This window comes from Podarcis filfolensis (genome assembly GCF_964270895.1).
Source record: "Podarcis filfolensis genome assembly, chromosome: 15".
NCBI classification, from domain to species: domain Eukaryota; kingdom Metazoa; phylum Chordata; class Lepidosauria; order Squamata; family Lacertidae; genus Podarcis; species Podarcis filfolensis.
The window spans coordinates 8,083,830-8,098,569 of record NC_139618.1 but is presented as its reverse complement, the minus strand read 5'-3'; the positions used below and the strand labels follow the sequence as shown (position 1 = coordinate 8,098,569).

The 14,740-nt window shown below is 44.8% G+C and overlaps 1 protein-coding gene across 3 annotated transcripts in view; it reads left to right on the top strand.

Moving 5' to 3' along the window:
- Positions 1 to 13,971, top strand: part of AKAP1 (A-kinase anchoring protein 1) — a 43,093-nt gene extending 29,122 nt beyond the window's left edge. For all 3 annotated transcript variants that reach the window (XM_083587244.1, XM_083587242.1, XM_083587243.1), the window contains 10 exons: positions 1,892 to 2,025; positions 2,956 to 3,082; positions 4,294 to 4,421; positions 5,704 to 5,881; positions 8,112 to 8,262; positions 8,529 to 8,596; positions 9,915 to 9,988; positions 10,616 to 10,681; positions 11,475 to 13,351; positions 13,389 to 13,971. In XM_083587244.1, the coding sequence (XP_083443370.1) occupies positions 1,892 to 2,025; positions 2,956 to 3,082; positions 4,294 to 4,421; positions 5,704 to 5,881; positions 8,112 to 8,262; positions 8,529 to 8,596; positions 9,915 to 9,988; positions 10,616 to 10,681; positions 11,475 to 11,537 (989 nt within the window). In that variant the 3' untranslated portion in view covers positions 11,538 to 13,351; positions 13,389 to 13,971. The remainder of the gene's footprint in view (positions 1 to 1,891; positions 2,026 to 2,955; positions 3,083 to 4,293; positions 4,422 to 5,703; positions 5,882 to 8,111; positions 8,263 to 8,528; positions 8,597 to 9,914; positions 9,989 to 10,615; positions 10,682 to 11,474; positions 13,352 to 13,388) is intronic.
- The last annotated feature ends 769 nt before the right edge of the window (positions 13,972 to 14,740 follow it).

The window sequence follows — 14,740 nt, the reverse complement described above, 5'->3', positions numbered from 1 at the left end:
CAGCAGATTCGGGGCACACCGAAAAGTCTTGCTTTTCTCAGCTTGTCATGAATGTGTCAGGTTTGCTATTGTGAGATGTAGAGGCAGCTTAAATGGCTTTAAAATGGAGTTTGGCTCTTTCAGTTGTTATTGTTAGGCCCGATAACTTTAGTGGAACCAGTGTTGTCAGAGGAGCTGTCATGGTGCTTTCCTGATGTATGTATGCATGTTGACTCTATATCCCTTCTGAAGGAGCCCAGGACGGCAGACATGTCCACAATTTAAAAACAGAATGAAAGCATTCTAAAACTGTTAAAACACTCTTAAGCTTCTCTGGGGAGGGCACTTTACAACCAGGATGCTACCACCAAAAAGGCCCACCCCTCATTAGTCGCCTACATGCCTCAGGTTGGTATGGGCATCTGGAGAAAGGCCTTTGAAGATGATATTGAAGTCTGGGCAGGTATATCTGGAGGGATATGATCCTTCAAGTAACCTGGCCCTGAGCTGTTCAGGGCTTTGAAACGTTAATACCAGCACTTTGAATTGGACCTGGAAATGGGCAGAAAGCCAGCACGGATGGTGTAGCCATGCATGTTTTGATGATTTTTTTCCCCAGTAGCATATTTTAATGACATGGGTTTATTTTTTAATTTTCTGTGTGATTTGTTTTGTACTTGTAAACTGCATAGAAGCTCCATTTGGCTTTTAAGCGGTATGTAAATTAATTGTTTTTATTATTGTTGTTGATGATGAGGATGATAACGTATTGTTAGGTGTTCCATCTCCCCTCACCTGCAAGATCTTTTGTAGAGGTCTGGACCCAGAAATATTCTTAAAAGGTCCTCTTTTGCTGAATGGTGTTTATTTATATTTATAGACAGAACTGGCAGCTCAGGAGGCCCCGCAGAACTTGTTCACTCTGCTGTAAAGTATGTGTGTATGTTAGATTTGCTAGAATTATCAAGGTGGGTTAGCGTGAACAGTCCTTAAACTCAAGATGACTTTAGAGGAGTTTTTTTGTGAACCAACGCAAACCTCTCACAATATTGCCTTTCTCTTAGACACAAGGGGCAGCTAGCCTGCAGCCTTCTTCTATCTATTGTTGGCCACCGAACTCCCATCAGCCCCAGCTGATGGGATTTGTAGTCCACAAGCATCAGGAAGGCAGTAGGGTCACATTATCTAAATGTGTGTAGAACTTCAGCCTTGGTTTCTAGTGTTTAATGCTGTATTGATGGCTGTGTTTGTTGAAGGCAATGAACACCCTGGCTCAGGCTGTTTTGGGATGGGGGTCTTCCCCTCCATGACTCTATGCCAAATCATTCCTCACCTGAGTTTCTTTCAGTAGCAAAGTGGAAAATTTGTAAGGGCCCTATGGGTTCTTGAACATTCACTTTCAGGAGCATGCATGTGGGAAGACGCAGGCTATACATAAGCTATACATTTAAAGCACATTCCACCCCCTGCAAAGAATCCTGGGAGCTGTAGCTTACCTCTCGCAGAGGGTTGTATCCAGTGCTAGCCCCACTCAAGAGTAGACCCATTGAAATTAATGGACATGGCTAACCTAGGCCCATAAGTTTCATTGGGTCTATTCTGAGTAGGCCTTGTCTGCATACAGCACAAGGAGACAATTCACATAGTGTGTGTGTGTGTGTGTGTGTGTGTGTGTGTGTGTGTGTGTGTGTTGTAGAGGGGAGAGGTGCTTTAAATGTATGGTGTGCCATGAATGGAAAGACCCCCTTTCCCTCACCTGCTTTGTAGAATAAGGAGGATCCTGTTTCAGAACTCCTGCTAGGTGTGTAGTTTCGCCCCGGCTCTTAATACTTCCTCATATTTCAAACTTATTTATTTATGTATAAGATTCTGTAACGTGCCTCAGAGCTGCAGAACTTATCTCTCTTTGTAGGTTCGGATGTAAATAGCATGGATTCAGTGGACATTGGCTGTGCCCTCAGAAATAAGGACAGCTGCCAGAATTCGAAGACCGGAGCAGATTCTAATAAGACAGAGCTTGTTATCTGGGAGATAGAGGTACCAAAGGTAATGCCCCACATTTCTGGTGGAATCTGGCCTAACCAAAGTTTTGCTTCATACCTGAAAGTGTGTTGACTATATTTACACATGGCTGTATCAATGCAGAATCATTCAGACGTAATGGAAACATATAAGACATGCCAAGCAGGAATTGTTGAATACATCTTCATATTAATCCTGTCTCCCTGAGGACTTGTGGATGAGCACGCGTGTTTAGACATGGAGGCGTCTGTGCAAGCAACTGGGATTTTGGGGGAGCTTTCAGGGCCCATAAGAGAGCAGGTTGGAGGAGAAATCCTGGAGACAGTTTTGCTCAAGGCGTTTAAAAAGACAGAGAAGTAGATGGGTGGTGGTGAGGGGCTTCTTTGGGTGTCTCACTGCAGCCTGAAGAAGCTCATCCTGGAGGGGAGTGGCCTGGCTAGTGTAGAAGCTTGGAAGAGTAGCTGACTTGTTGTAAGAAGATGGTGCATGCAGCTAAGCATAAAGAGCATAAACACCATAAGCAACTTGAGAGAGCAAATGCTTGTCAAAATAATAAAAAAGAGGATGAAAAAGTAACCCCTCTTGGCACAGAGCCCCCAGCAAGTCATTTCTCCTGACTTCAGAACTCAGAAGGGATCTGATCTGATCTAGCTCAGCATTGTTGACATGGGCTTGGCAGCAGCTCTCCCAGCCGTCCCTGGAGATGCTGGAGAATGGACCTGGGACCAGAAAAGCTGATGCTCTGTCTGCTATGACTCTTCCTCAAACTCTTTTGAGATGGAGCTTCAGCCTGACAGGTGGTGCTCTCCAACGTCTGCTTGGAGACCTCCAGTGAGGGAGACCCCAAACAGGGCCCACTTCAAGAAGGTTTTCACAATGTTCAGCCAGGACCCACCGACTTCAGCTTCATTCTGTGCGCAGAACGTTCCTTCATGCTGTTTTTGTTCCCTGCAGCATTTAGTCGGACGGCTGATTGGGAAGCAGGGGAGGTACGTGAGCTTCTTGAAACAAACGTCCGGTGCCAAAATCTACATTTCCACACTACCTTACACCCAGGACTTCCAGATCTGCCATATAGAAGGTGAGTGGGTGGGATGGCAGATGGCCGAGCGAGTGGTTTGGCTGGGTCTCTAGCGGGGTGTCTAACCAAGAGGTTGTGTCTAGGGAGCTGCCTTTCCATGGGTCCCCTGTTGTAGGAAGTATACTCTGCACACCAGTTGCAGGTGGAATCCCGGGTGCGGAGAGGGCTGCTGCGCTCAGGTTCTGCTTGTGGGGCTTCCCTTGAGGACAGCTAGGAACATAGAAAGCTGCCTTTTGGGCCATCGGTCCGCCTAGCTCAACATTGTCTACACTGACTAGCAATTGCTCTTTAGGATTTCAGACAAGGATTTCCTCCCAGGTGTCATGGTCTGGTTGGATGCAGAGGAATGGTGGGAGGAACCAGCTGGGGAACTCCCAAGGGAAGGAGGTTCAGGACTCAGGCAGTGGTGGTGGGACAACAATGAGTGGTCAGAGGGAGAAGACTGGGAGGAGGAGGTGTCGGAAGCTAATGAGGTACCAGGGCTCAGTGAGTGAGGAGAGATGGTGACAGAGAGAAGTCAAGAGGCAGAAGCTGAAGCTGGTGAGTGGGATGAGGGAGGCCAAGAGGCAGAGATGAGTCAGGCTGCTGAAGAGTCACCGGTGTCTCCCCGTCCTGCTGCCACAAGCTCCCTTCCCACGTGGTCTCCCAGAACCAGAAGAGGCATGAAGCAGGAGGAGGAAAGACAAGCACGCAGGGGCAGTCTTGGGTCGTTGGAAAAAACCCTGGAGAGGAGGAGGAGACGTAGTCAGCTGTGGGGAGGCAGGGACCTTTAGTCTCATTGACTGGTCCAGGGGGGTAAGACCTACCAGGGATAAGTTCCTGTGTTCATTAGGCCTGACACTCCACCAGGTCTGGGCACACCCTTTTCTTGCTAATAAGCAGTTAACTCCAGTGTCATAGAGCTTCTACCACTGATCTATGGCCCTTCCCCACCTGGTGGGCAATTGTGAGAACAGAGTGCTGAGCTAGATGGGCCTTTGGCCCAATGCACCAGGACTCCTCTTACACCCTTACATGTCACATGGTTGGTCCACCTAGCCTGGCGGAAGCTGTTCTGCTGTTATCTGTGCAGCCTTGAACGAGTCACTCTTGTTGTGGCGAGCATAGTTAATCACCCTGCCACACAGAGATGCAGACAAGTTTGATCTCCTGCTTTGTCTCTGGAAACCTCCTAAGCATCTGCCTCTTTTTCTCTCCTCGCCCCCCAAAAGGCTCTCAGCAAAACGTCGACAAAGCCCTGAGCCTGATTGGCAAGAAGTTCAAGGACCTGAGCCTCACCAATATCTATGCTCCACCACCTCCCCCGCTGCCAGTGCATTCTCTCCCCATGACCTCCTGGGTAAGCGCAGGGTCTGTGGGATATCTTTGGGGCATAATAATAATAATAATAATAATAATAATAATAATAATAATAATATATTTGTATCCTGCCCTCCCTGGCCGAGGCCGGGCTCAGAGCAGCTAACATCATAAAAACAACACTATGCATAAAAACCGACATCAATTAATTAAAATACATCTTAAAATTAATTCAGACAAGTTAAAATCGGGGCAGGTGGCAATTATCAGGTTGGAATTGAGAGTGGTTAATACTTGCTGGGGCCAACTGTTTCCACTGATCATACAAAGACCTGTGAGCGGGTTGGGGGCCTCCTTTGGGCTTGTTTTATACAAAGGAAAGTAAGTCAAACTGCATCCTGCTCAAAGGCCTGGCGGAACAGCTCCGTCTTGCAGGCCCTGCGGAAAGATAGATGGCAAATCCCTTAAAGAGCTGCATGAGACACCAGCTGTTGAAGGCGTCAGACTCACTGGTTGGTGGGCTGCAGCATCATGCGGGTCCCTTTTCGGCAGGTCTCTGTAGTTAAGACTCCTGGGCAGTGGCATGCAGTGAATCTTTTTCGTAGTGGAACAATTAGGGCCAGAGGTGCCAGCTTGTGAGGGCGATGTCATGTCCACAAGCATTGCGCCTCCCTAAGCTGGGCAAAAGGTTCCCAGGTTTTGGGAAGGAGGCGCCAGACTTCTAACACTTCAGTGCTCTGATTTACCAGGAACATTTAGGGGACTAGCCTGGTGCCCCTTGTCCACTGACAAGGGTTCTCAAAATGTGTAATGTGTCCCCTCATATATAACAGGCTTTGTGTAGGTGTGGGTAGATCTGTACAGTTGTGTGGGTTTTTTTAAGGCACTTTTAAAATTTTATGTTTGGTTTGCAGTTGAAGGGCAGGAATGGAAGATATTTGCCCCCTAGGGCAGGAATGGGGGACCTGTGGCCCTCTCCCTGGCCACACACACACAGAAATTCTGAGGATGGGGGGCTATCATGAGCGCCCCCTTTGCCGATCTCAGCACCTGAGAGAGCCTGTAGGAACAGGGGCGGCCTTTCTGATATTGGGGGCCTGAGTCATTTAGGGATTTAAACACTAACGTGAATGCATTGAATTGGGTTTGGGAATGAATGGGCAACCAGCGCCGCTGTTTTAAAATGGGGTTTTACGTGAGACCTAAGTGGGAAAGCCAGCCATTAACATGGCGGCTGCATTGTGGAGCAACTGATGTTCCCTAGCTCGTTGCAATAATCCAAGATGTTACCTGAGTGGAAAAACATGTTCTCTCTCTGACAGCTCATGCTTCCAGATGGGGTAACGGTGGAAGTGATCGTGGTCAACCAAATCAACGCGGGACACTTGTTTGTGCAGCAGCACACGCACCCCACTTACCATGTCCTCCGTAGTCTAGACCAACAGATGTACCTGTGCTATTCCCAGCCAGGTATTCCCACCATGCCGACACCGGTGGAGGGTGAGTGCTTCTCCTTTCGATGTCTCTGGGACGCCTTTGGTAGAATCTGCCTGACTTCCACCGTCGCTGGCTCTTAGCACAAGCCGCTTGCATTGGTTGTGGAAAGGGATCCAGCAAACACAGCTCTTCCCATGTAGATTCCCAGGCCTTTGATCAGCACAACATTGCTCTCCCCTGTGTCTTGCAGAATTTAAAAAAGCACCCAAGTTTGTTTTATTATTATTTATTTATATTCATTTTCCATATTACATCTATACAAATCATACCTTAGTCTTACACTTCACAACTTACCTTCCATTTATCTTATTTCATATTCTTAATTTGCTACATCTCCTTTTATTTTCTCCCCCATTTGTTTTCCTTGTCTTTGTCTTGTCTGCTGCTGCCCATAGGCTTATCCCACTTGCCAGTTAACCTTAAGACCACTCTTCTTTAAATATTCTTCAAAATGCTCCCACTTGCCTCTTGTTTTCTTTCCATCTTAATTCCTCATTTTGGCTGTTAAGCTTGCTAACTAAAGCAACACAAGTTTAGTTCCTCCAGGCTGCTGCCGGTGTTGCATATACTGAACAAACAATTAACAGTCCTTAGGCTGGGAAATGCCTAAAATGTTCCTTGCCACAGCCCAGCTTGCTAAATCTCTCTATTCTAATCTCTCTGTCCTGACTCAGTTCTATTAGTTGAGCTTCTCTGATGTCAGAGGAGCAGGGTGCCAAGGGAGCAAACAGAAGTCTCTTTCTTTCTTTCTTTCTTTCTTTCTTTCCTTCCTTCCTTTTTTCTTTCTTTCTAAACTGAAATTACAGCCATAAGAAGCTGCTTTATATATTTCATTTAATTTTCCTTTTATTTGGTATATCACCTTTGTATATTGCTATACACAAGGAGGTTTTCACCAACAAAATATACAACACACACATAATCTGATCCAATTCAGAAAGTTATCTTATAGAATCAGACCTGTGGTCTATTTAGCTCTATGTTGATAAGCAGCAGCTCTCCAGGGTTTCAAGCAGAAGTCTCTTCCAACCCTACATGGGAGATGCTAGGGATTGACTCTGGGACGTTCTGCATGCAAAGCACATGCTCTACACTGATGTTTCCCAAACTTGGGTCTCCAGATGTTTTGGACTACAGTTCCCATCATGCCTGACCATTGGTCCCACTAGCTAGGGATGATGGGAGTTGTTGTCCAAAAACAGCTGGATACTCAAGTTTGGGAAAACTTGCTCTACACCCTGAGCTAAGGCCCTTCCCAGAGTTCTAGAAGCCATTTCAGGTGAACTGAGCAGCATTTTGGATCACAAACAAGTCAGTCAGTTCTCTATAATATAGTCACCAGCCACTCATAGATAAACCTGCCACTTATGGCCTATGATGAAATGAAGAATTGATAGTGGTTTTATTATTAAAGTGCCAGTGCTGTCAGAAGTGTATTCAGGCTGTCTCTTCAGGTGATGAAAACGTAGGAGAAAGTCAAACCAATGGCTAAGGTGCCAAGTTAATTTCAGTCTTCACTTTAGATTCTACCTTTAGCACCGAATAGCATGAGAGTCATTCTCCCAGTTTTTGGTTTGCTCCTAAAAGAGGGTAACAGCAACCTTATCTTTTAGTGCTTAAACTGTAAAGGTGCAAAGTGGGTGAGTGATTGCTGGGGAACATGATGAGGCTTTTGCACTGAATAGGAAGTTGGAAACTCTCAAAGACTTTTTGCATGAAAAAGAGAAATAATGACACTTAGATGCCATTATTGAAGATAATGCTTGTTTATAGAGAGTGGTGTTTTTGGGGTGGTTGAAGTGAATATTGTTTATATATAGTGGACAAATGAAGAATTGGAAGTTCTTTAGTTTCTGAACTCTTACTTTTCTTTCTCTCCCTTTTAATACCTTTTCTATATCCTGTTTTGTTATTTCTTTCTCCTCCCCCCCTCTGTTTATATCTTATTTAGATTAATGTCTTAAGGTAAAGGTAAAGGGACCCCTGACCATTAGGTCCAGTCGTGGCCAACTCTGGGGTTGTGGCGCTCATCTCGCTTTATTGGCCAAGGGAGCCGGTGTACAGCTTCCGGGTCATGTCATTAATGTCTTAGTTTGGATTAAAAAAAGATATCTGATATTAAGCCTTGTAGTTCTTTTTATAAACCCTAATATAGTTTATTCTCTATAAAAAAAGAAAAGCTGGTGTGTGATCTCACATTTGATCCTTTCTTTCCAACTCTTGTGCTTTGCAGTTGGTGTTGTCTGTGCTGCGCCAGGCATGGAAGGGGCCTGGTGGCGAGCGCAAGTAATTGGCTACTTCAAAGACACCACTGAAGTGGAGATCAGATACGTGGACTATGGTGGATACGAGAGAGTCAAGATTGACACACTCAGGCAGATCAGGTGAGCGGCCCAAGAACTGCCCTCAGAAATGGCAGATAGCGGGTGCCTGTCCCTTCCCATCGTTAAGGAGAGGGAAAAGTTGTCCTGTAAAAATGGGGATGAAGGTGTGATACACAGAGAAGGCGGCCCTTAGCTTTTCAACCTGTTCAGCACTCAAGTCCTCAAGCCACACACTTCCGTTGCTGCCCCTAACAAGCTGTGATAGTTTATTGGTTGAGTTCTTGTTTTCTGGCAATCTCTCACCTTGCTTTTTTTTTTTTTTTAAGGTCTGACTTTGTAACACTACCTTTCCAAGGAGCAGAGGTCCTCTTGGACAACGTAGTGCCACTTCCAGGTAATGTCAGTCATTGGTGGCAGATTTTTCCTTTTACCTTTAGGACTTGTATTTGTGCCTGTGTAAGTGGCACGGTTCGTGTCTAGGGGTGTGAGATGAGGTGGAGGGTTTTTGGGGAGGACCCACCATTCAAACTACGTAAGAACTCTTTAACAGCAAAACAGTAGAGCCTACTCAGGCTCTACTTCCAGCTCATGTTGCATTTTTGCAGAGAGGGGGCTGTTTACGGAGGTTAAAGCCAGTAGGATTAGGCTGTCCCTTCAAAGTTAATCAGAGTCATGCCTTAGTACTGTCTGTAATTGGGACCCTCTTCAGTGAAACCATGGGAGAATATTCCCAAGTTCTCCCTGGCCCCTCTTGCATGACCTGAACTCTTCCTGTGAAAGGCTAGGGACTGGATAGTGGCTGTTTTCAAACATAACTTGGTCTCTTCCATCATGCTGGATTACTGCATGTACAGCTGCAGTAGCAGACCAATTTTGCAAAAACAAAGGTGGGTGGAATGGCGCAGTCAAAGGTAGACTGCACCTTTTGAGGGGGGAGCACTACTCCTTCCATTTTGTGGAGAATTACCATATCTAAATATTTATACACTGCTGTTTCATTGTGGTTTTTTCCATGCACCAACGTGGTTTACGGAGGTTGTACAATAGAAACCACGTAAAAAAAGTTGAAGTTGCAAATTGTCCACTAACTGTTACAGAAAGTTGTTTTCTTAATGGCCTGCATAACTTTGCTGGCATAGACGTTTTCAGTTTTCATTTAAAAGTTACACCAGATTGTGTTCTGCTATTTGTGGGGCTGTGTGTGTGAGCACAAAGGCAAGAGGTAGGCAGATCAAACTTGGCAATTCCCTGATGGGTTTGTGTGAAAACCAAAATTCTTTGAAATCACATTAAGACAGGCCCACCAACCAAAATAGCGTCTCAGGCAGGCAGGTGTAATGTTAAGAATCAAGGAACAGGATGCCTCTTGACCATACAGTCAAGCCAGTAATTTTTTTATTTCCTTCTTATTACCAAAATTTAGATACTATATGTCCCGCATGTTAAGGTCTCTGAAGGAAGAATTAAAGTACATGTTAATGATAGGAGTCCAGTGATGGAAGTGGGGGTGATATTGTTTGGGGGAGGGGTTGTCCTCCTTCACCCCAATGTGGCATCTCCCATGCCGTGCTTTCATATTACATCACTGATGTGCTAGCTTTCTCCATGCAAGCAGGATCTCTTGTGTGTGTTGGAGCAGCTTTCAGATATACAGGAAAATGGTGCTACCTTAAGAGTAACACTCCTTCCTTCCTTTCCTTCTTTCCTGAAAGATGACGATCACTTTTCATCTGAGGCGGACACAGCTGTTAGTGAAATGACCAGAGGTACACCTTTGCTTGCACAGGTATGTGTCATGGCTGTGAGCTTTTATTGTTTAGTGCTGCCTTTTGTTGTGAGAAACTTGACACAAGGCTCTAGTCCTACCTGGGAGCCATCCCCTTGGAATGTAGTGGGGCTTACTTCTGAACAGCACTAAAAATCATGGCAGCAATGACCGTTTCTAAAAACAAGGTTAGACACTTTTCAGCTTAGTTAGGCTAAGTACTTACGCAGCTGCAATGCCTTACTCTCCTCATCTTTGCCAAGAAAACCAGAAAAACTTGGCTCTGCCCATTTTTACCACCATGTGACCTTATCGGTCCCACTTACATGACCTCCTCGGCTACAGCCACCCCACCAGGGGCTGCCAGCCACTGCTGCTCATGCTCCATTCGGAGCCACAGAATAATGTTTGAAGACAAGAAGCATTCTGAACTTGTAATACATTGGCCATTCCAAGCCAGGCAGATTTGTATACTGAGCCAGGTAATTGCAGATTTTGGTGACATTGCTAGTGTAAAACTGGAAAGATCACTTCCGCTGTCTTTAGGCATGTTGCAACGTACCAGAATATGTCTGGAGGATAATTGTGCACTCTCTGCTGCTAACTGCTCCTCTCTTGCTAGGCATTAATAGACATCTCTGATTCCAGGTGACAAATTATGACAGTGCAACGGGCTTGCCCCTAATACAGCTGTGGAGCATGATGGGAGAAGAGGTATTTATGCTACTAAATAGAGCACCGGGACAGGATCTTTGATGTATAAATGGGCCCAGGAATTAAAACTACTCCAGCATAGCCAGCATGGTGCCCTCCCGATGTTTCTCATCAGCCCCAGTCAGCATAACCTGTATTTGGGGACGGTGGAGATTTCAGCTGAGCAACGTATTGAGGGCACCATGTTGGGTATCCCTGCTCAAATCCAATGCATTGCCATTTCATAGGCTAGGCGCAGGCATCCCCAAACTCGGCCCTCCAGCTGTTTTGGGACTGCAGTTCCCATCATCCCTGGCCACTGGTCCTGTTAGGTAGGGATGATGGAAGTTGTAGGCCAAAAACATCTGGAGGGCCAAGTTTGGGGGTGCCTGGGCTAGGGGATCAGAATAAAGGATGGATATTTAAGTAAATCTGCATGTGAACACGCCTTGTATTCAGAATGCTATGGGTAGCAGGCCAGCGCTAACCATGCCATGAAATGGGCCCATTGATGTTAATGGAGAGGATTAACTTCGAGTTGTTAAATTTCACTGGGTCTACTCTGAGTTGGCTACAACCCTATGTTTTTCAGTTTCTTTGTTAACTTGTGGGGCTGGGGGGGGGGAAACAAACCTGTAGGTCCCTCCAGATGTTGCTGGACTCAACTCCCATCGTCCCAGACCACTGGCCATGCAGGCCTGGGGCTGATGGGAGCTGGAGTCCAGCAATGCCTGGCAGGCCTCGCAGGCTGCTTATCTCTGCCTTAGCACAGGACAGCAGAACTTCTAACACCTTTCATTTTCTCCTTTTCCAGTTGGTGTCTATAAACCGAACCTTGGTGGAAAGAGGGTTTGCGCAGTGGATCGAAAGCTACTAGGAGAGTTCTTGGCTGTCTTCTTGACTAATCTTTCCTCTCCCCATCCCTACCTTATCCCTTCCCCACCCTCTTTTTTTGGCACTGTTTCGGAATTGGGTTTGGCAATCTTTCCTCCTCCCCGCCCCAGCATATGTCACTTCCGCTTTAAGTCTGTTTTGATGTATTCATCCGACGGACACAGTTTATTTATCATACCTCATTTTGCAGAAAAGCAAGGAGTTGAACCATAAGCCATAAAAATACTGCAGCTTTAAAACACAGCTCTTTATTCTGCCCCCCTCTACCCCACCCTGATCTGGGTCCAAAAGCGAAATTTAAACAAAACTTTAATGAAGGGGGGAAAGAAATGTCTGGGGAGGGTTGTATAACACTTGTCCTCAGAGGATTTAAGATGTGTGTTAAACCCAACCCAGTTTTCTAAACTGGCTGCCTTAACATGAAGGCGACTCTATGTGGAAGTAAAATTGTTTTCAGACCTAGCCCCCTCACAGACACAAAAAGAGGAAAAAAACCCTGTGGTGATTGATCTGAATTTTGGGCGCATGACATCCAAACAGCAAAAGCAAGTCTTCTTCAGCTGTGCTTTGGGAGGCTGAAGGACTGAATGAACAGATAGCGCTCATTAACAGTATATTGTTGACTTTTTAAAATTACAGCTGTTTTCGCAAGAGATGGAAAACACTGCTTTGCAGGCCTCCTTAAAAATCATGTGATTAAGTGAACCACTACAGCTGCAGCTGTCTTAAATCCCTAGATCATGTTTAACAACAACAAAATTGATTGCCAAGCCTGATTGTAATTCATAACTGTTTTTCTAGATGTGCAAAAACCTATGTAAATATATATAAAAAATCATTGTAATATTTTGTACAAGAGAAAAAAAATACTGGAGAACTAAAAAGGGAACTTCAAAGAAAATCAGTTTTTTTTTTCCTTTTTTGCCACACCAAAATGTCCTCTGTAGGTAGAAAACGGTTTGGGGCGTGTTGTTGTTGGCAGCTAAGCATTAGAAGGTCTGAGGAGGATCCTTCATAGGCTCTTGTGTACAGGATGGCTTTTCCCTAGCTTGCTGTATGGTAGGAACAGTAATCAATGGACTCTGCTACTTTTTGCTGTACAGATCTGACGTAAAGGGGGGAAAGTTAACATTTGGAATTAATATTGCAGTGGTGTGTCTCAATTTATTTCTTTTGCTCCTTTTTAGATTGGTTTCAAATGTGGAATTTAAAAAAAATCAAGTAATTTAAGCTAATTTAATACTATTAAAATATAAATGAATCTAAACATGGCCATTGAGTTGGGAGTTATTACTGGTGGGGGAAGATGCTTGGGACTATGTTTTGTATTTAGACCACCAACTACAGTTTTTCAGATTTGCCTTCTCATATAAAATATCCGGCACAATTCCTGTTCCTAAGATATTGTTGGACACCTTGTATGTGAAAACAAGTTGATAACTTTCAACAATTAAATGCCTCCAAATGCAAGGAACTTGTATTGAATTGTTTTGGTAAGACGCTTGCCTATCTCTTCAAAGACTTGAGTCTGTATTCAAATGGTCACATTAGAAGCTGATTTTGGGCAGCTTCAGAGCTCCTCTAGGATGGGAGTAGGGAACATGTAGTCCTTCAGATGTTGCTCATCATCTAATTATTGGCCATGCTTGAGTTCAGCGACATTTGAAGGACTACAAGTTCCCCATCCCTGCTGTAGAAAGCTGTGTAATTATCTAGAAAAATGAGTGTTGGGTGTAGCTGCCTTTTGCAGGATCCAATCTATGTGGGCTTTAGGATTTGCTTTCTTTCTTAATAAAAGTTTAAGTGTTTAAGTTTAAGCTAAGCTTAAGTTAAGCTTAATAAAAGTTTAAGGGAAGCTTAGCTGCTAAATTTGCTTAAATTTGTTCAGAAGATCTGGAATACATTACCACCGTCACCCCTTGAATTATAGCATACTTTTTTGTTGTTGTTAAGCACCTGGGGAAATAGTTCTAATATGCCTTCTTTTCCACACTTCCTTCTGCTCTGGATACAAATGGTATGAAAATGGGGATGCAAAAACAAAACAGTCCTGGGCTTTTTTCTTAGAATCATTAAATTTCAAGCCTTCATGAATGCAAAAGTACTCCGGCAGGCAAATGGACAAGTAACATTTTCGACTGGTTGTGGGTGCGTCTTCAATGCCTCAATATATTAAAACTGGGATAAATATATACAAAATAAAGAGCATGGAAACTCCCATAAAACTACACGGATTCAAAAATCTTCGATGCCGCTCTCTTCCCACCTGTTACCAGCAATGTGTTTTAAAGCCTGTTTGCAATTTTGATACAAGGTCAAGCATCAAAACTTCAGCTGTACAGAGTTCCTTGATCGTTGAGAGAGCACTGTTGACAAGTGTTCGGATTTCTGCTTATAAAATCTTGTTGCTAAAAACATGCTTCGTGTCAGCTGGTCTGTTGCGATTTCTTCACAATGTCTGGTTGTTGCAGTGGGCGGATGGTATAAGAACTACTGGCCCAACTCATGTTGCCTGGAGCCTACAGTATTACGGTTCGCCTTTTCAGAGTGGAATAATGGGATGTTCATAAACCTCACAATACATGACTGACGGATTGTGTTTATCCTGCTAGAGGCCACACAGGCCTGGTCAGTCAGATACACATCACCCAGACCACACTGTGACAAGGAGAGAGAGTGGTTGCATTGATGCGCCGGATGCAGGGAAGCAAATTACCCTATATCCTCTAGTAGACAGGTGGTGATATTGCTAGATTCCAGCACCCATCATCCCTTACTGCTGGGCACTGGATTCTAATAACATTGGGAGAGCTACAGATTGACCAATCTTGTTGTAAAGTCTCTTCCTTTCTAACAGGGATGGGGAAACACGATAGACTTCAGTTGCCATCAGCCTTAGGTAGCTCGGCCAACTGTCAGGGCTGATGGGTATTGAAGTCCAACAACAACTTGAAGACCACACAGGTTACCCCTCCCAGCTTTGAAGGTGTGAAATTAGCAATATACTTGGCGGTTAAGAAGTGCATTGCAGCCATGGTTACAAGGCATGCAGAATGTGGTACCCAGAGAGGGATATGTGAATGCATGTTCATCTCACTAAAGTAGCTTCCTGCTTCTCCATCTTGCTTGGTGTTAGCAACTTGCTGGCACCAGTTCTGCAGTCTCTTTCCTATCACTTTGCTTCCC